The sequence below is a fragment of the Chrysoperla carnea genome, chromosome 4, assembly GCF_905475395.1.
Source record: "Chrysoperla carnea chromosome 4, inChrCarn1.1, whole genome shotgun sequence".
NCBI classification, from domain to species: domain Eukaryota; kingdom Metazoa; phylum Arthropoda; class Insecta; order Neuroptera; family Chrysopidae; genus Chrysoperla; species Chrysoperla carnea.
Genome location: NC_058340.1, coordinates 28,356,035 through 28,383,711, shown reverse-complemented (window position 1 = coordinate 28,383,711; position 27,677 = coordinate 28,356,035). Strand labels below are relative to the sequence as shown.

Sequence of the window (27,677 nt, the reverse complement as noted above, 5' to 3'; positions counted from 1 at the left end):
GTGACCTTAATGTCTATATTTATTTACAATCTTTTGGAAAACCCGTTAAAATCAGTGACAAATCACAAGAAGTTTTTTTTTATTAATCAAAATGTTATTATCAAAATTAATTCTTTGTGCATGGATAATGATTTGTTCTAAATTATGTATTCTTCGTGTCAAGAAGAGATGACTACCTTCTGAAATGACAAATTATTCTTTAAATATTTTTGGACAGACAACACAGTACACCAAACACTCAGTATTCACTCATAAAAATGCTGACGGAATGTGTGCTAAGTAGAGATGAGATCCTTGATATATATATAATTTGGTTATTGAAATTTGTTAGCTATAATTTAAAGTGATTGCATAAATGATAATTACGTATGGTGGTACACTAGTATAGTACATACATATTTGTATCTTTAATTCATTGAAATGTTTTAAAAACCGGATACTATACGTCCCTGTATAAATATATAATTGAATAATCGCTTCAAATTGAAAACAACGCGAATGTAAAGTGTATTTTATTATTTTTATAATGTAATAAATTAATTGGTATTATCCATTCATTTTATATTTAATACAAATTCTATTTGATCAAACAGAGAGTTAATTTTTTAAAAATAATGAAAAATTTACCCTATCGATACGAAATTTAATTATTGTACTTAAAAAAAGTAACTTTTTTTTTGACATTGGGAATTTAGTCAACTTACATAACTGTTTATAAGATTTTACACAAAAGTGTCGCTGCTGGAACTAGAAATCATAACCTTCAAGCTCTAAAAATCAGTGTCTCAGACCGTCTTTGAGCAAATAAGATTAGATTTTGTGAATGACGTAAGAAAGATACGCAAAAGAAAGATTTTATATTTTTTGAGTAATTCAATAAAATAATGATGAATACCCTTTATAAAGTTACTGCCGGTTTTTCAAACGGTCTTCTAAATTTACAATATTTAAAATCCCCCAACGAACTTTTCGGGTACGGACCCCTAAACTCGCACTTGCAAAGTATCTAAGAACTCTCCCCATTTAATAGAGCCTTCCACAAAAATTTTTTCATAGAGCCTTCCACAAAATTGAACCGATTTTCACCTATTTTGTAGTTGTTCCGGGTACGAAACCCTAAGCACGCACTTAAAACATAGCTAATAACACTCCTCATTAAATTACGTTTCAAACGAAACAAAAAAATCCAAATCGGTTCATCTGTTTAAGCGCTACGATGCCACAGACTGACATACAGACACACATAGTGATCAAACTTGCAACACCCCTTTTTTTGATTCGGGGGTTAAAAATCGCCAAATACGACTATGGTATCTTCGGCTTTTACCAAATACACTAAATTTTTGAATCGAGTTCACCGTGACTGGTTTTAAGCATATTCGTATAAGATTTCAAGAGATCCATTAAACTGTATATATATATTATGTGAATCTAACATTTGATTTCAACTAGGGCTATTAATTTAAGGCAGTTTACTCGTGAAATGACTTTTCTTAGGAATTCAATAAAATGGAAATATAAGATTAATAAAAGTATCCTGAATGATGGTGATGAAAAAAGAAAAAAAAAGGAAAAATCCAATGAGATTAAAAAATATACGAAAAAAGCTCCACGATGCAAAACTTTTCAATTTTACAAGGTATTAGTGACAAAAAATGTTAGGCACTACATCATGCCGCAAACGACTTCTTGACCTTAAATACTTCTCGTTGAAAAATCCTACATATTTAACAACAACAACGCCCATTTTAAATAAAAATCATGAACATCAGCTGATGATATAATAGCATAGAAAAACCTGGTATATTGTACTCTTATGTGTTCCTATGTTGTGGTTATATTTATGTATAGTCCATTATACACATATTGGTGAGAGAAATGGATGAAGGTCTTCATACCTTTACCATATGGAAGGTGGAACTAACCAACAATGAACGGTGATGTTATGAACAGTACAAAACAATGTTAGTTGTGTATAGTAACACAGTGGTCTAAAATAACCTTTTCATTATTGAGTTAAATGTTTTGCCAGAAACTTTAATGTATTGATAATGTTAAACACATATCTATATAGATATACTTGAATACGTTCATATACAAAATGGAGCAAATAATTTGATCCTATGGAAAGAAAATTAAGAGACAGTTTGCTTAACAAAATAACTACTGATAAATGAACTTCGTCTTTCAATTATCATGTGAGAATGCATTGACTCAAAAAATTTGAAGTTGATCTATAATGAAGTTAAATAGCCAATACGATTTCCTCCAAAATTTGCAGTTTTTGTTTTATTTGTCAACTTTCAGCCAACTGGTTAAGAATGATGTGTTTTTCAACCAATGTTTTACTTTTAGTATCTTTTGACTTATTTGGACAAAAAATCAACGTTATTAAGATTTTTTTGGAGAAACTTTATAATTTATGGCAAAAAGAAAATAATCAATTTTTATAACCAGTATTAAAGAGCATAACCAAATTTTTGAAGTGAAAACTGCTAGGGCGCGTTAGACAATTTGTAATATATGTATAATAAGGACTATATTGAATACAGGAAACTAAAACTTTGTTCCATTGAAAAACGATAACTATGTAATAATAATTAAAGCTGTACAATTTAACTAAGTGATTCAATTCTGATCTTTGGTCACATCTGATTACTGTTCATAAATAGTGGTCTTTTATTATTTATAATATTCTTTTTTATAGAAACTTTCATAATTTCAATTCCTGTATATTATAAATGTGAAAGTAAGGATGTTTGTTTGTTATGCTTTCACGCAAGAATTACCGAATGGATTTGAATAAAACTGTAAAATAATATAACTCATCTTTCCTGATATGCTCAATAAATTATGACTATTTTACACTTAAAAGAATTGAAAACTGTACATATATTTTAGCTGTGTAAAACAATCCCTTCGAGTGTAATGGAAGGAGGATAAGTGACATCAAGAGAGGTGGAGCATTTTAAGAATTTTTATTTTGAAAACTAAGCGCCTAGAGAAAAAATTACAACAGTACTTTTTTGCTTAAAACTGTCATTTTTGACGTCTTTTAGATAGTATCGATTTGAAGAAATTGAACATTTGAAGAAATTTTTCCAAAATTTCATCATCAGTACAAATGCAATAGCTCCATTTTCCGGCAATTTGCTTATAGTGTGTATTTGTAGTCACATTAACAGAAAAATTGACAATCATAGTTTAAATAATCTTGTTTAAATACGCTTTCCAGTTTACAGATAGAACTGTACTAATTGGCCAATTTTATTCCCAAGATCATCTGACTGTCTCTTTCCCATTTTCATTCCAGTTAATGTTAAAGTAAATCTATATACTTTCAGAGATCAGTTCCACTGTTTTATAAACTCGAGTGTACATGTATGTATGTATGTATGTATGTAAATATATTTCTACCTACTTCAAGTAGGTACTTGTAATGATAGTCTGTATCTATATATATGTATGTTACAGAGAAAATGTAACAACAATTACACAAACCATTAACCTATTTAAAATTAGCTTTTTATATTCGGTGTTTCATTACAATATGTAAAGCTATATAAATATTCACATTTATTACACCATGTTATAGAAATGAATATCTTTATTATATTCTGTGAAAATTATTACATAATATATTATGTATTTATATTTAAAAAAAATTCGGTCAAATGTAATTCAAGTTCGTATCTTAAAAAAATTCCATTTCTCTCGATTCGGTACAAATTACATTAAATATAATCTCTGTTTAGATACGTGAATTCAGTGCCCAGGATGAGAGTTAACCTTCTATCCTAGAGTTTAATCTATACTACTATAATAAAGCTGAAGGATTGATAGTTGTTTTTTTATATAATATAGCCCGATTCATGAGAAATACCATGAGCTACATTTTATCATCAAAAAAATTAGAATTTCCTACGAAAATCACAAAATGTAGCCTAAGGTGTCAAAAATTTGCCTATTAATTCCATACTCGACCATTCGTTAAAGCTTCAGGCACTCAATTTAAAATATCAAAAATGAATCGGAACGCCTCATCTACTCCACGTCGGGTATGAGTGACTCATAGATAATTTGACTTACAAGATTTGATTACAGACAGACAATGGGACAGGTGAAACTAAATAAAAGGTTGTAATAACAACTTAAACCGATTTTAAAAATTATTTCACATGTAGAAACTAAGATTATCAACAAGTAAGATAAGCTGCTTTTTATTTTCAGAAAATATTAGGATTCCACACCGAAAAATTAAACGTAAGGATAAACCACGGAATTGTTAGCAAAGAAGGGTAAAGGAAGTGAAGGTTATAGCGCATCTTAGAGAGCATCTTGGGAATGAAATGATCAAATGAATAACGAGTATAAAAATAGATACTTTTCTATATATCTCGAAAACTTCTCTTACCATGCTTTTCAAAAACAACGTATTGAAACTTTGAGTAATGACAAATATTTTGCTACTCAAGAAACAGTTCTTGCTCGTTACCCAAGAAACAGTTCCATCAGTTTGTAAGCTAGCTAGTAAAATTATAAATTTGACACCCAGACCAAATGAACACAACGCAATGGTTGATTTTCGTTCTTAGGTGTTCATTTATCGCTAGTTGGAGTGGTTTTTTTCCCTTGGGACCAGTCTTAAATTTGAATTACGTTGACTTACACATGTTTTAGTATTGCACACTTCTGTCTTTTCAAGGCTTAATTATAACAAACGTTCACTCTTAAAGTTGAAGTTGCCCAGCAATGCGGGAGGTAAGCTTCTAGAATTATATAATTTGAATCCTTTTTTACATCACCAGCAGTTCAAAAGTATAAACTAAACCATCATGTAAATACATATGATTGAATGTAATAATGTTTTGTATGTAGTATAAAGTTCAATCTTCTGATGCTGATTCTGCATTTATTGATTAAATATATCTATCTTACCAAATTCAATCGAATCCGGTATAAAATTCATGTATGTAGTTCGTACATATGTGTGTGTATACCACACAATAAATCAAAGTTTTTCAGTACACAAAAATATAGTTAAGTTTTTTTTACCAATCTTTCTATTTTTCTTATATTATAAAGTTATAGACGAATAAGAAATAAGTACATTATCGTAAATTTATGTCTATAAAAGTTTTATTGCGTATATCGCACAAGAATATTGTTTAAAAAAAAATACATTTGAATATGGATGATGGTTAATGAGTTAGAAAAAATAGGTAAGAAAAATGTGTTATTATTATTATCCATCACACAAGGTCTATTTTTTGTTCACAAATGAATATTATATTATAATTTAATATTATTATTTATTGTTGTATACGTGGATTATTGCGTATATATAGAGTGGTACATAAAAGTTCCACTATCTTATCTTTTTTATTCTTATTAGAAATTTATTCTTGAAAATTGATTACGATTCTACATTGGAATCTACTTGGAAACTTAGCTATAAAAGGTTCTCAATCAAATCAGTTCGACCGTTTAGGGACTACGATGTCACTGAGAAACACACAGACGCACAGATAAACACTTTAAACTTATAACACTCCTTTTTAAATCAATATCAAAGTGATGGTCAAGGACATCAGATGAGATGAAAAGGATACTTAGAGAGCTATCAGTTTTTGGGACAAATTTTTGGAAATATTTTAATTGAAATTGAAATATTTCAGTTGAGTTTGTTCTTTTGAATTATTGTTTTGAATTACCTAATTATTTTACCATTTCACTTTTAGAAATGAATTGAGCCTGGTTTATTTGACCAATCCTTTTTTATAGTAATTATGTATAAGTTAAAATTATATGTCATGCTTTTTCCAAACTGAATCGATTTTAAAGATCATCGGCAATTTTTTAGTTTTTTCGAGAACAGAACTCTAAGCTCGCACCAAAAAAAATTAAAATCGCTTCATCCTTTTAGGCGCTACGATGGCACAGACAGACAAACACACAGACACACACACATAGCGGTCAAACTTATAACATCCTTTTTTTATTTACATTTCAAACTTATAACATCCCAGGGAACTTGGAAATTGTACAAGATCCCGAGATTGAGTATTGCATTTTTTATATAGTAATGGATGAGAACAATCATAATTTAATGAAAAGAAAGTTTCTCGTACTTTTTTTTCTATATTTTATTTAGTACAAAACAAAAACTGATGCATTTACCAGGGGAATTAAAATTAATGCTAGGCGCTTTCCAATTTAGTTTCCCTAGTTTAACTAGTTAACAGACATACTAAGATAGCATGTTTTATCTACTTCAAATTCTTTTCTGCAACCGCAAAAAAATATTCCGAAATTATTATCTTATCAAAACAATATAGCTAATTATTGAATTAATTTGAAAATTTTATAATTGAAATTTATCTACATTTTTTAAATGCAATTTTTATAAATAAATAACTAAAAAAAAAAAATAAATCTGCTGCTGCAAAAAAAATAAAATAAAATAAAATGAATACAAAAAAATATAATATACTAAACCGTTTGAATATAATAATATCCGTCAGAAACGATGTTGAAAATGCATGTTGAAATAAATAAAATTTATGCTGCCATACTACATAAATCTCTCTTTTCATGAAGAAGATGTGCTTGGTGGAGAAGGTACTTACAACCTTGTATAACGTACTACTTTACTTCTTTTATCAAATACGTAACTACGTACGTATATGCTATATTTTAGCCATGAAGAGAATTACTTTTATAACACAACAAATTTCTACTTGCTGGTTTTAACTACAGATGAAAGAAGAGAAAGCAATCCGGGCACTAATCTACGAGTTTTTGATCAAATTTTACATCGTAGTTTGAATTTCTTATAATCTTTTCTTTAAAAACACGCTTATATTTCGTTTGTTACTAACCATTAAAAAAGTCTTAGAAGCCAAATTATATCTACTTTTAATTGTCCAATTAAACTTAAAAATTAACACATTTATGATGATCCGATGACAATACAACATTTTAATAATTTTATTCTAATTTCCTGGCCAGAACCACCAATATCGATAATCTTATCGTTATTACATTAATAATATGATCCTGAAATATCCATAAAATCTACAACGACCTGATTGTGTGATACATTTCTCATTAACTCCGTATGCGGCAGGTCAGCAGTTCGAAACCCTGCTAAGTTATTGGATTCAGGTCATTTATTACTATTCCAAACTGAAAATTTCTTGAAGCTATTATAATTAACAAAAATAAACGCACTTCGAAAATTTTTTTTGGGGGCGAAGCATCATTAGAGTAAAAACTAAGGAAATCGAGGCCCTCAAATCAAAAATTTTACGACATACGTAAGTATACCACACTCTTCCATAATTATATTTTTACCTTAATCAAATTCGTAGTACCTAGAATCAAAATTTTTCCTTAGAATATGACTATCGTTTTTATCCAATAAAGTAATAGATATAGTGCCCAGACAGCGCATGCTCGTAAACTTTGTACCTACGGTGTATGATAAATATGGAGAATATTTGGTTTCTTTTGTAATACTTTTCGTTTAATATATATTTAATTAGAAAATTTAATATTATATTCTGTTTAAGTTACATGTCAAGCTCAAAAAACTTGAACTGAGTGTACAGTTTCTTACATACTATCTATAATTTCTAACCTAACGTGTAAATATAAAACGGTTAATTGTAAATGACTCCCAAAGCCCTGATATACAGTGTAACAATTGAAGTATAATCTCTCTTTCTTAAATTCATTGTAATTATACAGGACGGCACAAAATTCCCTCAGTTGAAGTTACTTCAAATTACTTTTATTTTTGTATTAAATCGTATACCTTTACGATTTCTAGTGAATTTTGGATAACTCTGTATGGTAACAATTCTAAAATAAAATAACTAAATAGTTTTTCCATTACTGTTGGAACAATTTTTTTTGAACAAACTTATAAGTAAAACAGACATAAACAGATATTACATATCTATAAGATAAAAAGAAAATTAAAGTTTTGTATGCTGGAAATTTTTAATTAAGAAACACTTTAGATCATATTATAGAAACTATTTAATATAATATGTATAGAATTACTAAAACTTTCGAAGTCTAACTTAAATTGAGTTTTTTCGAAGTCAATATTTGGTTTGAGAATTGCAGTTTATAGAATTTCTTTATATAGAAAGGATATTTTCAGCTTAATGCAAATATATTTATATTGTAGGTAATTTTGAGGTATTTTTTATGTTATTTTGAGATATTGTTTCTAGGTTAATTATTCTGTCAAAAATATCATGTTTTTTGTTATTTTTAATACTGTTAAAAACCCGATCATAGTTAATCCTCTTAGATACTAAAAATGCCTCAAGACGCAAAAAAGTTACTTATTATATTGAAAATATTAGTGTTTTGTTAATTACACCTTAATATCACACACCCTAAATCTGCAAATAATTAAGGAAAAAACAAGAAAAATCCCGAGGCTGACTTTCAAATGTTTTGCTTTCAAGAAATTTTTCTCGCCTTATTCATTTATACATTCATATATGGAGAAAAGGTAGATTTGTTTACTGAAAAATATCACTTTTTAAAAACAATTTATAAAAATATTGAACTAAGAGAAGAGTTATCAGAAATGAAGAGTTTAATACGGTCAACTCTTTGACCCATATATTTTAAATAAAATATTTTATTCTTTTAATTAAAGTTGGTTTTTTATTGATACAAAAAAATTTTATAAAATGAAAAATGTAATTACTTTTTTTTTAATTTGATTGAAATAATATAATGTTAATCTCTTTGAACTGAATGTTTTAAAAATCAGTAACTCGATTCATTTAAAAAATAAAAAAAAACTACATAAAATACCATTGAACAATATTTTTTAGCATTCCGTATCATGACTGATGTCCGTATCATGGACTAGCGCCAGTATAAAATTTGAAACTTGTTTCATTGAGGAACGAAACTTAAAAGGCTGTTATTAAGGTCTAGACAAGGTTCAAACTCAGGACGAGATATTTATAATTCTTAGTCTTTTATTTCGATTATTTTCTTGTTTGGATAACGTTCTATACGAATTTACGTCAATTTTAATATTTTTTTGCTTGTAAAACAATAAAAAATTTCCCAGAAAGTAGAATAGTCGTAGCTAAAGTGAAAACTTATTTACTTTCAAAATTTAAAGGCCAATTTTTTCTAAATATCTATTTTATATAAAAAACAAGAAGAGTGAGATGTGTCGTAGGACACACGGTAGGAACTATGTCCCCTTCGTTATAAATTATATATTATTTACTAAAAAGCATAATAAAGGAATAATAATAAAATTTCATTTAATTTCTAGTTTTATTTCATGTTAAGGAAATAGACATCTATTATATATGTTTCGAATTTGTATATTAGATGTTAGTCACTGTACTCCTCCTAAACGGACGGACCGAATTTTATGAAATTTTTGGGTGTGTATTCAAGTGAATCCGATTATGGTTTAGATTAACATTGTTTGATCCACTACAACTGTTTTCGAGGGTTCCGCACCAAAAAAATTCCATTAAATGGTGGGAGCGCATATAAATCATATATTACATTAAATTACAACTTACTATGTACTATGTATTTTTAATACTTATGAGGTGTTATTTATTATTACATTATTATGTAATATACTACAAATTCTAATGACTGTAAAAATCAAGCCAAACGTTCAGTGAAGATGAATTCGCTTCGGAATCTTAAATCTAAAATATGTTCATACTAATATGAACATTTTAAATACAGAATATAAAACCACAGCATAAGTCTTCATTCATTAAAACCATATCTTGATCAATTTTATGTATCTATATAACCATTCAATTGGTTACTGATATCTTCAATTCAACAATTCTATTTATTCCGTACACCAATTTAAAAAATTGGAAAAATAATATAAAATTCACATTTCACAAAAAAAAAAAAAAAAAATTCTATAACCATTTTTTTTATTGATTTGTTTCAGTTCCACCAAAAATTCATCATGTGTCACACACAGGACGTCTAGAATTGTCACAGGGGGCAACTGTCAGATTAGAATGTCGCGCCTCAGGGAATCCAGTACCAACAATCATCTGGTCACGTAAGGTTAGCCACTATATTTCAGTTTATTAATAATTATATCTAACTATATTTAGTATCAAATATTACATATTATTCATATCAAATATGTAGTATGTTCTTTTTGTACTCTAGTGTATTTATTATATGAGAGTAGGTAAAAAAGGATAGTTTTATAGCACTGTAATCGCACTATCTTTTTTTACGTAGAATTTATGTATTACACCGAAACCAAAAGAGCACACTTATGTTAGTTGTAATTTTAGTTTGAATGTCAGTAATATTAGATTACATTTTGCAGATAGACAGTATGACCTAAAATTTGCTTATATGTTTTTGTGTCATGTTAAATAACATGCATAAATACCTCAAAGGATTGACGTTTATTGTTTATTTGACTTGTATACCTTATGCACCGGGTACGACTAGACAAGTAGGGTATTCCCGCCTAAGATAATTTTTTTATACAAGGAACTATAGTAAAACTAAAATTTAATATTTCAACGTTAAAAAACAAATATAAGTCTTGGCATTCATTTTGTAACAGGTTAGCTTCTTGCTTGTAAGACGAACGCAAAACGTTTCTACTCAAAGCTTTCATGGCAGACAGAACTTAGTCAGTTCGCTTTAGGCAGTTTTTGAAACAATGGTGGAAGCGACGGGCACTTATACAGTTATTCACTATAAGCCAATAGTAAATTTTTTGTAACTCTACCACAATAGTTTTTCACCTTTGGGCCACCTCAATAAAGAATTATTCAATTTCAATAAAATCAACAACAGCAGGATGTCCTTGAGCCTGGAGAATGATTAAAAGCTTTTTTTTTTAATTTTTTAAAATGACACTGAAGATTTTTAAGTCATTTACATTTAAAATATACAAAGTCTTCAGTATATAATGTTCTTTGATAGAGTCGGTTTGATTGATATCCATCCATTCTTAAAACATGTGTGGCTTATGAGAACCAACGAAATTTTTAGGTTTGAAGTCTACGATGATAAACTTATTTGTGAGAATAGTTTACTAATTTTTACAAATTTCACGCGATAGACATGTTAATTGGTATCCAAACTCACTTGTCTATAAGCTAGAAGTGGTTTAGCACTTGAAATATAACGAATACGAATACGACAATAAATTGTCATTTATTGAAACAAAGAAGGCTTTGATATCTAGATACTATTCGAATACATATTCGTGCGCAATTTATGCATTAAAACAGACTATAATTCGAACATTATACATCTAGGCGATTTACATCTAGGCATATAAATATCATGAGTATGACAGAGTACATACATTCAGCAATGCATCTAAGTAAGAGGTATTATAGGTGTTATAATTAATTGCAAAAGTGACTTGTATCGTGGCTTATCTGTTGTAGTTCATCTATTCAACTAAGAAACTCCCACTCTCCAAGCGTCTTACAATTATATTAACGCATATCGATGCTCCAACACATGTATATAACACGTCTCACTTAGATGCATTGCTTACCGCATGTATTCTGTCATACTCGTGATATTTATATGCCTAGATGTAAATCGAACATTCTGTATATATATTGTTAATAAACAAACATTATTAAATATTTATATAAAACAGGCACATATTCATTAGTTAATTCAACCTTGTATAGAATTAGTTCGTTTATTTTAACGTCTTTTCTTAAACGTAAATACTAACGTGTAGGTAAAACTAACTTTAATACTATTAATAAAATACACTTTGAGAAAATTCTTTCATTTAACGTAATATAAATGACTTTAGTAGATAAACTAAACCAAAAATTTATATACACAAGAAAATTTTGCTAATGAATAGTTAATTAAATTATTTTCTAGGTATTACCTTTATAATGTAATTTTTAGTTATATTGATTACTAGCTTGATAACCGCCCACTTTGCTGGGCTTAAAAGTAAAGACCACCGCGTTTGATGAGTTAACAAAACGAGTAATGCAAGTTGAAATCAAAAACTAAGAAATTAAACTTAAATTAAAAACCAATTCTTAAAGAAATTTTAATGTAGACCTTTTACTGTCACCACGCGAACAATGTCTTCGTAGATTTCTTAATAAGGATAAATGTATAAAAAAAATGATACATAGATTTTAGTTATTTTTTATTATAAAAATTGTTTATTGTGACTAAATTGTTCCAAAATAAATACATTTGTCTAAAAAAACTATTTAATTGACAAAAACAAGTTGTTGAATTTTTCAGAAAGAACTCCATATTTTAGTGTCAAATGTATCTATATTTATTTTTTATTTATTTATTTTTCCAGAACAATGTGCTACCAAGTGGTGAACGATCAGTAACAGGATTAACACTTCTATTACAACATGTCGATCGCCATTCAGCTGGTCAATATCAGTGTAGCGCTGATAATGGTGTTAACACACCTGACACTCGATACATCAATCTTGTTGTAAAATGTACGTATTATATTATATAACTATGTTTTTTAACTATTTTTCAAATTAAATGTTTTTATTTATTTGATTTATCACTGGAAATTTTCAAATCAATGTTACATTACAAATAGACCGTAAGATCACACAACAGGCCCAAGTGCCTCGTTTTAACGATTTTTCTGCATAGAATATTTTTGTTCTTTAAAGGATTTATTTTCCGTGTGCAATCATTTTAGGACATACTATATGTGCATATTTCAATCATGAACCAAATTTTTTTAAACTAAAAGACAATATCTGTCATATGACGTCAGAATGGAAAATAATATGTGCCAAAAATAAATGTGATTAACCCCTATCTTATATATTATTATTCCAGCAACTTTTTTTCTGTCCTACCGTTATGTTAGTTTTTATAGATGCTCTCCTACTACTCAAAATTTTGTAAGGCAAACATGTTACTTTTTACAGATGCTCTTTTAATACTTTAGACATAAAATACTCAAAATATTATTAGGCAAACATGTTAGTTTTTACAGACGCTCTCTTAATACTCTAGACATATAATTACTATTTTTAATACATGTTCTTCTAATATTAATTTTAGAATTTTTTCCCACCACTTTTCTACGAAATTTGTTGTTTGTTGTTTTTAGCCACGGGTTTCGGTAACCAAGGAAGCGCAATTTCGCACGGGTCGAGCCAATTGATAGTGTTTCTTTGATTAAATTAAATAGCCTTGCATATGTCAAAATATTTTCTAAATCAATGTGTTAATTTTCTTACTTCTAAACAGATCAAAGCATTGAATACGTTATTACAGCATCGAAACTTAATTAATAAACCACCAATAACCAATATATTAATATTAAACTCATTTCTATACAAATTTCTATGCTTAACTATCTATTTCTATATATATTCAAGTCACACAGAGTTTATGGAAATTGATTTCCTCTTAGGGGTGACCGCTTGGATATTTGATACTCATAGTGGTTCAAATTGACTCCTTCGAAGTTCAAGAGTTTTTTAAAGGTGGTACATAATGACATAATAACAGAACGAATTATAAATGTCATGGTACAAAAACTTCCTCTTATTCAGAATTTTATGCTTAGGTATTAAAAAATAGACAAGAAAAGGAAGAAACGCATCCATTAGTTTACATTGCGACTTTAACAGCCCTTATTGGATAGATTTTGATCGGTTTAGATTTTAATGGCCCCCGATTCTTATAGTTTCTGTGTAAACTACCGGACTTGTATCTTTTTTTCTGATTTTAATTAACACAATCGGGCTTTTGATTTTTTAATAATAAAATGCAACTCAGTTTTTTGATACTAAACTAAATTCAACGATGCCCTTAAGAGAAAATCTTATTTTCTAAATTTTTCTATCTATAAGAATATTATTACTTTCAATATTATTAACAATATAGGAGTATAGTACAAGTAAATTTAACGAACCAATTTCCAATCGTAAAAGATACGATCAATCAATATCGCACATACCCTACATCGTAGATATAGTGGATAAGATACTTGTAAATAATTAGATTATTTTCCATATCTGTGTTGCCGTATTATACCAGGTGTGCCATTTTAAACATTCTAGCCCAACGGTTTTTTTTAACGAAGGACCCAAATAAAACTTTGACTTGCGAGATCACTTAACAAGTGAAATTTACAAAATTTAAAAAACCTCCAACAAATTTTACGGAACCCTAAACTCATGCTTGAAACATATCTAAGAACACTATCACTACCATTTTCCTTAAAGCCTTTTTAAAACTGAACCGATTTTGAAGATTATCGCCAATTTTTGAGTTTTTCCAGGTACGGAACCATAAATTTGCACTGAAACCTAGCTGAGAACATTCTCCAAAATTTCCTTTCAATCAAAAAATATCAAAATCGGTTTATCCGTTTAGGAGCTACAATGCCAGAAAGACAGACTCACAGACATAGGGGTCAATCTGTCATTCTATCTGTCACGATTTCAAAAAATTGAGCCCATCATACACATTAACACTTTGTTTCAAAAAAAATTGTCTATTATTTTATAAAAATGTTAAATTTACGGCTTCTGAAAACTTTTTTATGTGAGGCATTTAATCCAAACATATCTCTTTTAAAAATATTTTCATCTGGACTGTTTAAAATGGGACACCTGGTACAATAACAAGATAGATCCAGGGGGTAGGGCTATTTACTTACATATACTTAATATATGAAAATACAAAATCAATGCATAAATTATATGTTATTCAAAATCAATATGTGATAATAATAATTTGGGTTACAGACGCTCCCGAAGTGGAAACTGAACGATCTTCAGTACATACTGGTATTGGTTTAGAAGCACAACTTGTATGTATTGTACATGCTGAACCATCGCCTCAGGTAAATGATACTATAATTATTCTAAAATATCATAGTTATACGTTGTAATTGTTATTATACTTACAGGGTGTTTTAGAAAAAGTAATATGTACTTGTGAAAACAAGTGAAAACAAACACCCTGTGAAATACCCTGTATAGAAAGTGTTGAATACCAGTGCTTGCATTATTTTTTATAAATTAGAAAAGTTTAAAAAACTAAATCAATAGGCTTTTGCCCTAAATTTGAAATATTGATTGAGTTCTATCGAAATTGGAGAAAATTTCTTGATTTTTTGCATTTTTGCAATTTTTTACTCTTTTGAAAAAATCGAGAAGATCGCAAAAAAAATGTTTGTTTTGGAATTTGATGAAACACGGTAGATGGGGTAATTTTGATCCAAAAAGTATAAAAATCAGGTTAATTTAATGATTGGATGTAGAATTTCAGAGATATCGCAATATTTAGAGCGATTTTAGTCCGTATCTCAAAAATTATTCGACCAGTCAGCAATTGCACCCAATTTTTGTACCTTTTGGGTCAAAATTACCTTATATACTGAGTTTTATCGAAATTGGAGAATTAACCTTTATACCATTAATATCTCGTTTACAAAATTTTATATAATCATAATGTACTTTGTCAAAAGGCTATTTGGGATAAATTGTTTCTCTATTAATTCTAATTATTACATATTTAATTTACCGTAGTTTTATGGAAATTTTATTTTGTAAAATATAATAAATTCTTAAACAATAATGTTACTCACTTTATTATATCAGATCAGAAACACAGTAACCCACTTAAAAATAAGCAATTGAAAATTTATTTTTACAAAATCAAAACAATCTTTTTGTTTTTGTTTCAGGTGATTTGGTACAAAGATTCAACGCAAATTGGAACAACAGAAAAGCATGCATCACAGTATCGTGGGAATAGACACACGCTGTTTATCAGAAATGTATCAGCGGGAGATTTTGGCAATTATACGTATGTAGTTTCTATCAAATATATGCATATATAATTGTGTTGAAAGTCCTCTAGCCTCAGTCGAAAATAAATCGGATCTTAAAGCAATAAATGCAATAACAGCTTTAAGGATGTATGAGTCTTTTTGAATTAAAGGCTAAAAATTATTTAAAGGAATACTCTTACTCAAAGAATATGTAATGCAAATTTAAAAAAAAAATCATTGAAAATCCCCAAAAATGACTTTTTTCGAAGGAATTTGATAATTTTCACTTGAAATGAATGAAAAACATATAATCAATTACATATAAAAGAAAAAACCAAGGTTCTCCATCCTTATAAGGAATATACATACGAGCAAGGTAGATTTAGGGTTGAATTTATTTTTATCATATTTTCAACTTTAATTATGAATTCATAAATGTAGGCAAAAATAGGAATAAAATTTTTCGATATCTGCCTAGATTTTTGAAATATCGAAAACTAAATAATTAAAAAAAAATGTTAATGCTCAATATTTTGTTAATTACGCCAGATATCGAAAAATTGTATCTAACTTTTCGTCTTATATCGTCAAGTTAACAAAATTCACTATCAAAGTTGAAAATATTCATTTTTTATCTGTTTACCTAAAATAAACTCTAAGGTATCGTCAAAACCCATAAAAGAAAATCAAATTTTGATTTCAGGAAATATAATATCAGACAATATTCATTTAATAGTCATATACTATTACTAATCAATACTCGAATTAATAAGTTTTTAGCATCGGAAAGAAAAAACCGTTATTGCATTATTGTTTTTACAACGGGTTTCGACTGATATACCAATAACTTTACAAATTTAAAACCTCATTTTTAAAATGCAGCAAAAGCTCTTGGCTAACGTTCTAAATATACTAAAATAAAATAAGATAATTTGTTAAAGGTGACTGCTGCAATAAATTTAAATAAAATTTATTTTTATTATTTTTATATCTGAAGGTGTCAGGCAAGCAATAGCCAAGGAAAAGCACGTGGGCATATAACATTAACGGGCACAGCAGCAATGGCCGTATTTGAAATGTCAGCACTTGGTGAATCAACAAATTCATTTAATCTTACTTGGAGTGTCGCCAGCTATTCACCAATTACTGAATTTCGGTTATTCTTTCGACCACAGCCACCATTGGATAATTTACATCATAAACCAATTTATCAACCTGACATTCAAATGAATAGCATACCTAAAATAGTAAGTTTATGTGATTTTTTTATTTTTTATATGTAATTATTTATGAGAGCACCATTTTTGTATATATTACATACAGGATGTCGACCCCAATAAAAAACAGCAAAATAAGCCCATCGTGATAACGCTTATTGAGTTTTTATATTTATTAAAGATACACAGAATTGTACATATCTTCTTACGAAAAAGGGGCAAATTTATGTATTCCTTCATAGGAAGCAACAGTTCATATTTGGCACTCTTTTATCAAGAGCATCGCTATCAAGGGCATGAATTCATTTGAAGGATCTTACGGCAAACTTCTCAACATGTGCGTAGTCAAAAATCATATATCGAAACTTGACTTCTTTGGAGCAAGCGATTGTTCAAATTGTCGGAAACTATTTGTTTTATAATATTCAAGTAAGAAATGCCAAACTAGACGTTAGTAATCAACTTTGAAAAAGGTTTATTAATCTAGGCTTGATTAATCAATCCTAGCCCAAGACTAAGCTGAGGGCAATGAATCTAGTATTGATTTGTCAACCTATTCCAATCACTTAACTATGACCAATAAATACAGTTTTGGCTTGTTTACCTTACAGTGAGTGCAAATAACTAGTTCACAACCGATCCAACGAACAGGTAACTGCGTTTACCTCTGTTGGATGTCAATTTTCCTGGTTTCAATAAATAAATTAAAATAAATAATCAGTAGACATTATGTTATACTATACATAAGACATATCAGATTATCAAAAAAACTTAAAATGATACTATAAACAAGTGAAAACAAACAATTAACTGAGTTACTTGTTGAAATACCATGCATAAATAGTGTTGATTACTCTATCACGTTGCACATACATACACAATTTATATAATACATACTATACAATTTACGCCTAATTTGCGCCCTCACGGGTAAAAAGTATGTTTACGAAAAAATGTTTCAATCAAAAGTTGTTTATTTTTTGATAAGGAACATTTTTATATTTAAACTTTTGTTCTATCTCTAACGGTTTACAAGATGGGTCCTGCGGACCCATAGGTCAAGACCCAACTGACCTATGTTGCTCATTTACGAACTCACTTTTTACGTCGTGAGTACGCTGTAAAAATTTCAGCTTGATATCTTTTTTCGTTTTTGAGGTATCGTGCCCACAGACCGACGGACGGACGGACGGACGGGCAACCGGAAATGGACTAATTAGGTCATTTTATGAACACCTATACCAAAATTTTGTAGGTAGTATCAATATTTTTAAGCGTTACAAACTTGGGAATAAACTTAGTATACCTTGCATATTACATATATACATATATGCGTTTAAAAACGAGTTCCTAATTAAAATTTTTTTAACTGCATCTTGATTCGGCCGACGTTCGAAAACCAGTCGAAGATAAGAGTTGATTCCAATACCTACCAGTAAGCCATATGGAACAAATCGCTTTAACCTAGTCTAACCTATTGCTCAAGAGTTGGAACATTTGTTGTGTGCAAATCTGTACCTTGTATGTTTATTGCACTAAATATATGTTTTTTGAACTAAAAATGTTTATTTTTTATTACATATGTGTTGTGATAATGACTATTATAGGCGAGACAAATGTAAAAACATATTTTTTTACAATAATTTTCATACAAATTATTACCAGACATTTTATGTTATCAAAATACATATTTAATATAGCTTTTTTTTGTATAAATATGCAAAATAAGAATGTATTATTTGACACGACACAACTTTGAACTATAAAACTATTGCCTCCACCAAGTTGGTTCATCAAATTAAAATTCTTATAAAGAAAATAAATGTAAGAAATGTTCTGAAGGTCATTATCAGGTCATGGTTTTTCAGCTTATTTCATTGGAAGGTCACCCATTAGATAGTGTACCCCTAGCATAAAACAAATAAGAGGAGAGCTGGATCAATGCCAAAAACTGGGAAAAGTATTCTTTGTAGTATTAATAAAGGGGTTTAACCTCCGTTTCTGTGACATTTATGCCTATAACAGTGGGTGGAGTCGGTTATTTCGTTCTTATCCAAGCGACGACAATGTGATCAAGTCTACCGGCCCATTAATTATAATTGCTCACACTACCGATGCCTGGATTCGGACCCGCAACCTATTCTAAGTAAACAAAAGTTTATCGCCTTAGACCGCTCGGCCACTTAGGCTCATATAAGAAAAGTATTCTTTAATGTAATAGAAATTCATTAAATCTATTATCGTAAATTTTGGTTTTACAGAAAAAAATGGTCAGGAAAAAAATAATTGTTGAAGTGATTGTTCGAAACTATACAGCAAAATATAAAGTTCAGTTTTCTAAATGAAACTTTTAGCAATGTACTACTTTTCTCAAGGTAGTAAATCGAATAACAAAATTCCAGCACTAATTCCCGCCCACCCTATATATTTATAGGGACTAAGTAGCTTATTGCGAGTGGAGGCTAAACAAAAAAAGTGGCCGATTGATACTTCTTTTAAAGATTATTATCTGGAAATATTTATTTATTGTGGTTTAGGTACTCGCTCAGAACTAAAGTTAATGGCTTCAAATCGAAAGCCATTCACGTCAATATCTTATTTTTTCTATTCAACACATTGTTAAAAAATTTCTTTTTTCCGATCTTTTTGAACTCCTGATTACTGTTCATAAATGGCTTTTGAAATAAAATTTGAAAAATATATTTTGTTTTGATTACTTATTTCGGTAATTTACGGATAAAATTAAATAGATACCCATGCATAAAATAATGTTTTACCTACAATTACTGTGCATGTATATTTTTAAAATAGGTAATAGTTTATCATATAATATCTTTTTTCATAGCTTGATAAACGAAAACCTAGTTCCTACCGAAGGTCCCACATATACGTATAGATTGAAATGATAAACCTAATTATGTTTGGAAAAAACATCCATACAATTACAATAACACAATAAGTCACAACATATGAGTGCTCTTCCATCTCTTATTTCACAAATTTATTAATGAATCCACCTACTTACTCTCTGCATAGAGACGACTATGTATAAACATCGTTCATGTAGGTTCTATCCTATTACATTTATTATATCATTCAAATAGTTGATAGTACTTGATTACAGAATGTTTTAAGAACTTCTAGCATATCACAGCCCCGTCCGGTGTTGACATTGCAAGTTTTTTTTTTTTTTTTTAATAGATTACATCTATAGATATAGACAAAAGTTAAGATGAAGCCAAGAATTTTTTATGAAAATTCTGATATGCAAATTACTAAAAATAATTCTTGTACCTACGCTTCTAATTCCTGTCTCTCGATGGATAATACTCGAGTCAAATTCATTGCCTTTGATGGATAATACTTTATGGGATTACTGCTTTATGGAACTTCAATGCTATTCTGTGATTTTTCAGAGCTAATCTGCTGGTGCAATGCCAATTTTTGGTGACTGTAAAATGTCTTATGCATATTAGTTAAGTTTATGAAATAGAAATTTAGAAAATTTGTACTATTTTATTTATAAGTATAAAATTAAAAGTATAAAATGATTTAATTGGATTAGGTCAAATTATCCCGCTTTTTATATTATTGTGAGTATACATTAGTTTATTAGTAAACAATCAAACCACGCCCGTTGTGGCTTAGCTTATACTTTTCTTTAAATCCCTTTCTTAATTGAATATTATTAAATAAAATTTAATAATATCTACTGATTATCATTGGCTACTGCTTATCGAATGATAGTCAGTGAATGAACAAATTTATCAATTTTTACCAAACCCGCATCTCTTAAATTTGGCGTCAGATTCAAATTTAGAAAATAGTTTTTTGTTGCTCTTGATGAGCTTATATTGGTAAGCTGGATTTCTGCAATCAATAACAGAACACGGTGTAAATGCATGCATACATTAAAATCGTTCACAATCAGTGTATTAAAATACATACATATACATACTATTTTACTACATACAATCGTACACAATAATACTCAATATATAATATTAAATAATGCACATTGAACTTATTATAATTTATACAACATGAAATTTTACTAATGTCATTACATGTATTTCCACTTTTAGTATGTTGTACATATATCGTGTATTTATTATTATGAGACTACAGTATTCTACAATATATATATTATATAATATTATACAGTAAACATGCTGTATAATTGAATACAATTTTTCGAGATATGCACTGAAATATGAAACTTCATATCATACTAGCAGATATCCGCCCGCTTTACTAGACAATTTCTTCTTTGAACACGAAGACTATCACGTTATAGCCCTCACTTATCCTTCTTTTTGTTCATAATTTTATGGACTTTAATTCAGGTGGGGAACTCTAGTTTTTTTTAAAAATTAAGTCTTGCTCATTATACTCGCTGACCTTGTAGCTTTCTATAAGTCTAATCATTCAATTAACCTGATTTGTAAACTTTTTGGATCAAAATTACTCCATCAATTGAGTTTCATCAAATTCCAAAAGAAAAACTGTTGTGCGTTTTTCTCGATTTTTTCAAAGGGGTGTACGTACGTACCCCTTAAAAAAATTGAAAAAAATCGAGAAATTTTTTTATCTACAATTTCGATAAAACTCAGTATATAAGGTAATTTTGACTCAAAAACTACGAAAATCGGGTGTATTTGATGACTGGTCGAATAGTTTTTGAGATATAGATAAAATCGATCCAAATATTGCGATATCTCAAAAACTCTGCATCCAATCCAAATGAGAACAAGTATTTCTCAATTTCAAATTTATCACCAAATCAGTAATTTATTATTTTCACTGTACTCGGAATGAGTAGGTTAATACACACACATACATGAATACATTCACAAACATGATTCATGAATTTCATGGTAAAAGATCACATTGATATTAAATCAAAATAGATAACTGAAATACAAATGAACAATAATAGCACAGTAGAGTTTCAAAAAAAATGTAAAAAAATACAATTTCGATAAAAAATTTATTGTTAGCTACATTTCAAAACTAACATAATACTAAACATAATATTTTGTAATTTTACAAAAAAAATTGTATAAATTATTATTAGTAAAATCACTAATGAGGTTAAGTAGTCAATTTGGAAGTTATGAACAGGCTTAAAAATTTACAAAAGAAAACTAGATAATAGATTTAATGGGCATACTTTTATCAGATATCTAAATACTGAAAAACATAGTGCTTCAAAATACTCAAGTTTCGTACATTCAATAATATATAAAAGACTAGCGTTACTGTGGCTAAGATTCTTGTTGTAGTACACTATTCAAGGGGAACAGTAGAAGGACATCAGTCATGAAGACTGTACTATGTTAATACTAAAAATTGAAAAAGTAAAAATTGAAAAAATAAATTTAGGTTATATCTTAGCCTCAGCAAAACGTGGTGTTTATGCTATTAAATTGTGGCTTATATGAAACGTTTGTATTTTTAACAAAGCACCATCTTTTGAATACTCAATCCAGTCAACAGACTTCTCCATCTGTTAGAATCGTTTGGAACTAACAAATAATTGAGACTGCCAAATAATAGACAAATAATTTGCAATAAAATAATATTAAGACTATAAATTGAGATGTAAGCTATCCTATCTTTAAGTTGGAACAAATTGTACCCGATGTGCAAATCAAATTAAAAATCGGTTCAGTAGTTTAGAAGTCCATCGCGGACAAACAACGTGACACGTAATTTTTATATATAAAGATGATTTCATAATGACAAACAATTTTTGAATGAAAACTAAAATTAAATGGAATAAAAATTATTATTAAAATATCGATCCACTATTTATCAAAAAAGAAACATTTAGGTCTTAATATAATAAAACTTTCGAGATAGTGTGACAAAGCATTATTATCTAATGCACCTAAAATATTCACAAAGACAAGTTTAAATTCTAATGTTATAGTTCCAAAACGTTTCGATAGTTTTCAACACTGCATATTCACAGTAATTGACTTGTTATTTTCAACATTAACATATTTAATGTCTCGTGAAAAATCGATTTTTAAAAATAGTATAAGGTATACCATTTAAAGTTACTTTAAAAAGTAGCTATGTGTTCCATGTAAAAATGTCCTCTTTTGTATACCATCGGTCTAAAGGAAGCCTTTAGCGTCGAAGTAAAATTCGACTTCTTTATTAACTTCCCAGAGGAAGTTAATGTTATGGGGTCAATTTTGAAAATCTCCAGTTTTACATATTTTCGCGGTTTCAAGGCCGCAATATCCGAATCAAACCTTTTCAATGTGATGTGTGTGTGTTTGTGTGTACGTATGTGCTTATGTTCGAATGTGCGTATGTTCTTTCGGATTCTTTCGCCTCGATTATCTCGCGAACCAGTTATGACATTAACACGTGACTGGGCTTAATCGATTATTGAGCTTATTTAAGAACTGAAAGAGCTTTCAGCAGAATAAGTTGAGCCGTTTTTTAATGATACTAAAAAAGCTGGAAAAAACTGAATAAACAGAATCTGAAAAGTGGATAAAACACATCATTTATCTATGGAAAAAATGATCGTTCCTGCATAAATTGCAGTACATGTTCGAAGAATAATATATGAAGGCTAACAAGACCTTTTTTAATGTTTTTCCCCCTCTGGGAAGTAAGTCGTGTTAGTACCACACCGACTATTATATGTACTGCCAATTTATTAAAATTTTCTCATATTGTCCGTCTCCGTTCGAGTTTATATATTTCAAATTCGAGTTAATTTATTTAAAATAATCTCTCGTCGTGTCACTTACCACAAAAGCCATTTCTATTCTGAATTATAACTTTAATAGTAAAATCCGTATATTATATTTTCACAAAAGTATGAAAAAAATTAATTATTCACTATTTTAAGGCATTGTGACGTCTTGCCGAAAAGTTTTTTGAAGTTATAGATCGAATTAATGCGTAAGAGCAAGACAGAGGAACAACATTAACTGTGTAAAGTAAAAATGAGATAAGCAACAAAGCACCAAAAGTTTATCATAAATGTCAAATATTGTCAAATTTATTTGGAATTCACCGCTTTATCTCATTTAGAAAAAAAAGAAAATGTTAAATTTGTTATACGCGATGAAAACATTTCCTTTGCATTATTTACTAAAAATATTGATTTCCTATCTAAAAATAAGTTATATAAAATACGTAAATATTTTTTTTTGTTGTAACATATAGAAATTATTCATCGTGGTATAATTTTAAAGCACTGTATCAAATGATAAGACCCTTGGGTGATACAAATTTTATCATGTTTTTTATTCATTTATTCATTGGAAAATATATTTTATATGTATTAGCATTGGGATTATTTTCAAGACACGCATACTTTATCCCTTATTAACATGTTTAACCGTTTAAATCTGTTTCATGTTAATATAAAATTGATTTTTTTTAATAGCTGAAATTCTTTTGGGAATTAGAGGAAATTATAATTATAATAAAAATTATCATTTTCATATACATATACATGAAATTTTCATTTATAAAATGATTACAGGAAAATGGAACTTCAATTTATCATGGCAGTTACATGGGAGGCAGTATTATTTCCAGTATGCGAAAACAAGATTGGAGTAGTGTTATTTTACCAGGACCATCTGTATATACTGGTTCAGTATCTTATCCGTCCTTGACACGCCAATATATGTCATATGTGATCAGAGGACTACAGCCAGCAACTCATTATGAAACGCGGGTACAAGCAAAAAATGCACATGGTTGGAATAAAATGTCAAGTATTTTCCATTTTACAACTAGAGCAGAAGGTAAATGGTCATTTATTTACTATTGGTTGTTTTGCTAAATAATATAAATTGTCAATATCATTATGAACTTCGACAAATTAACTCTTTCTACAATTATTTAGGGAATGGATAAGCCTTATATTCTACAACCTAAAATTTATCTCCAGAGAAATCCGACTGTAGTAAATTTCTAGTCTTCATTTTTCCTAATTCAATTAACCAGGTTTGTTTCCACCTTGAGAATATCTTGAAATTTGCTCTGATACTTTACTCAATTCTTGCTGAGAAATCGTTAACACTCTGTCGAAATGCAAATCCTCTTGAATAAAATTATGTCATTAATGAATATCCAAACACAAGTTAATGTGGAACACACGCAACCCAAAAGCCGATATAATTTCAGGGTTTGGATTGGTCTTGGAGCAAGCTACGATAAAAATTAATTATTTTTAATGATATTTTATCGAAATAATGGAGATGTAAGTACCTATATGAGATCAAAAAGTCGTCTCCCCAAACACCAGGAATCAACTTTTTTTTAAACTGTAAGATCGAAGGAATACAATCAGAGTATTTTTTCGAGTAGAGCTACTACGATGATTAAGGCGCTTGCGGCTCAGCTGTCTTTCTTCTCTTCAAAGAGATCAATCATATGGTCAGCCGAGAAAGCACCATTACACCAAATACTAAATTAAGACATAGAAATGATTATTCATGAGCAATGCCAATAAGTTAATGTTAAAAAGCGGGACACTTACACCATAAAATAATTTAAAAAAATGTTAGAGCAAAAAACGAAATACCGTAATAATGACCTCTTTTAATCCCGCTATGGCTCGAAAAGCAAAAGATCCAGAAGATAACCAGAATCGCTGCACTAGAAAGTAGAATCTGACCCATTTGTCTAATAAGGTCGCCTCAAACAAGAACAATTTAATGGTGATTTGAGAAAAAACAACAAATAAAAAAATTTCAAGTATTTTAAATTTTTGGGTATATAATTTTGAAGCAACCTTTATATTTTACAGAATAAAATCCAATCCAAAATTGATTTATTTACAGATATTGAACCAGTAGTGGAACAATCAATACAAACTAATTACGGTATGCCATCAAACATAAATCCAGACTTAGCAGCTTACAACAGCGCCACCATCTTAAATCACAAATTAGTGTTTTTATTTAACCATTGTAGTGTTTTATTAATATTTATTATTAATAATAATTGGTGTTCTACTTAATTAATAACAATTTCGTTCTTCATTTTTTATTAAAATATATGAAAATAATCTTTTTTAAAAAAATTATGATCACAGGACTAAAAAATTTAAAAAATTTCAAAACTAAACGTAAAAAAATAAAAACATAAAAAATATGACCAGTGAAGCTTAGAATTTATTTTGAAATTAGTAATTATATTATTCAATAAGTTGTTTTTTTTAAACAAAAAATGAACTTCATAAAATCTAAGTATATCGAGAAGAAAAATTTTTTATAATTACATAAAACAAAATGCAAAAAAAAAAATTAATTAATTAATATTATTGATCAGAGGTAATTAAAATTTATATAGTCTTTTAGATCGAATTAACGCAATTAATTATTTAATATAAATAAAAACTAAAAGATTTTGAAGAATTTGATGCATTAAGAATATGTTGCTCTATTTATTAAGTAACTTTTATTTCATACAGGTTCATAATGAAACTCAAACAACCTAAATAAGGCTTTGTATCGAAACGTCAAACTTTATATCGGCGTCCTCGTGTCTTCTTGTGCAATCGACAGTCGTATATTTATTTCAATATTTCCCTCCTCAATTAATCCGCTTGAGAATTTTAATTTCACTTCGATGATCCTAAACTAAAAACATATACTTACGTTTTCGTGTCGTATATTATTTTGTACAAGTGAAATTTACAAAATTTAAAAAGCCCCCGACAAATGCGATTTATTCATTGTAAACTGATTTTTGGAAACTTAGCTATAAAACGTTCTCAACCACAAGAAATCGGTTCGACCGTTTAGGGGCTACGATGCCACTAAGAAACACTTTAAACTTATAACACTCCTTTTTAAATCAATATCAAAGTGATGGTCAAGGACATCAGATGAGTTGAAAAGGATACTTAGAGAGCTATCATTTTTTGGAACAAATTTTTGGAAATATTTTAATTGAAATTGAAATATTTGAGCTGACTTTGTTCTTTTGAATTATTGTTTTGAATTACTTAATTACTTTACCATTTCACTTTTCGAAATGAATTGAGCCAGGTTTATTTGACCATTCATTTCCATAGTAATTATTTATATGTTAAAATTATATGTCATGCCTTTTCCAAACTAAATCGATTTTGAATATCATCTACAATTTTTTTCAGGTGCAAAACCCTAATCTCGCACTTGAAACATAGCTAAGAACACTCTCCGTTTTCATTTTAAAAATTTGAAAGGTAAACGTTTTATTTTGCACATTTGTACTTTCAATTTCTTCATTATTTTCTGGCGACAATTTACAATAATATTTCAATTTCTTTCGCGAAAATTTGTAGGATACACTGTACATTCAAAATCGATAATAAATTTCAGTGTTTGTAATGAAAATATTAAAGCTAACATATAATTTGGTGACTTATAAAGACTTAATTATACATCAAGAATTATACCTTTCACATAATAACTTATAATTTAAAAAATAAAAATAATGTGATGATTTTAATCTGAAAATTATATTATTTTTAAGTGCTTGTTCATTTTAATGAAACGAATTCTCCTCTATTATTATTTCAAGAAAATATTTGTTATAGAGAAAATAACATACAAGACACGCTCCGGTTGTTTTTTTTAAGAAAACTGTAAATTCGTAAA

The 27,677-nt window shown here is 28.6% G+C and overlaps 1 protein-coding gene across 1 annotated transcript; it reads left to right on the top strand.

Moving 5' to 3' along the window:
• The first annotated feature begins 1,930 nt into the window (after positions 1-1,930).
• On the top strand, positions 1,931-26,530 carry LOC123298649 (neuronal growth regulator 1-like). Its single transcript, XM_044880741.1, has 9 exons — positions 1,931-1,964; positions 9,977-10,098; positions 12,362-12,512; positions 14,796-14,893; positions 15,740-15,861; positions 16,824-17,073; positions 24,563-24,830; positions 25,872-25,981; positions 26,504-26,530. Exons 1-9 carry the CDS (start codon positions 1,931-1,933, stop codon positions 26,528-26,530), a joined length of 1,182 nt encoding a protein of 393 aa, XP_044736676.1.
• The last annotated feature ends 1,147 nt before the right edge of the window (positions 26,531-27,677 follow it).

Bases quoted from the DNA above. Each gene is read 5' to 3' on its own strand.
- LOC123298649 (XM_044880741.1), top strand. From the start codon at position 1,931: ATGAACGGTGATGTTATGAACAGTACAAAACAAT. The intron at 10,099-12,361 runs GTTAGCCACTAT...TTATTTTTCCAG, and splicing joins CAATCATCTGGTCACGTAAG to AACAATGTGCTACCAAGTGG. The intron at 12,513-14,795 runs GTACGTATTATA...TTTGGGTTACAG, and splicing joins CATCAATCTTGTTGTAAAAT to ACGCTCCCGAAGTGGAAACT.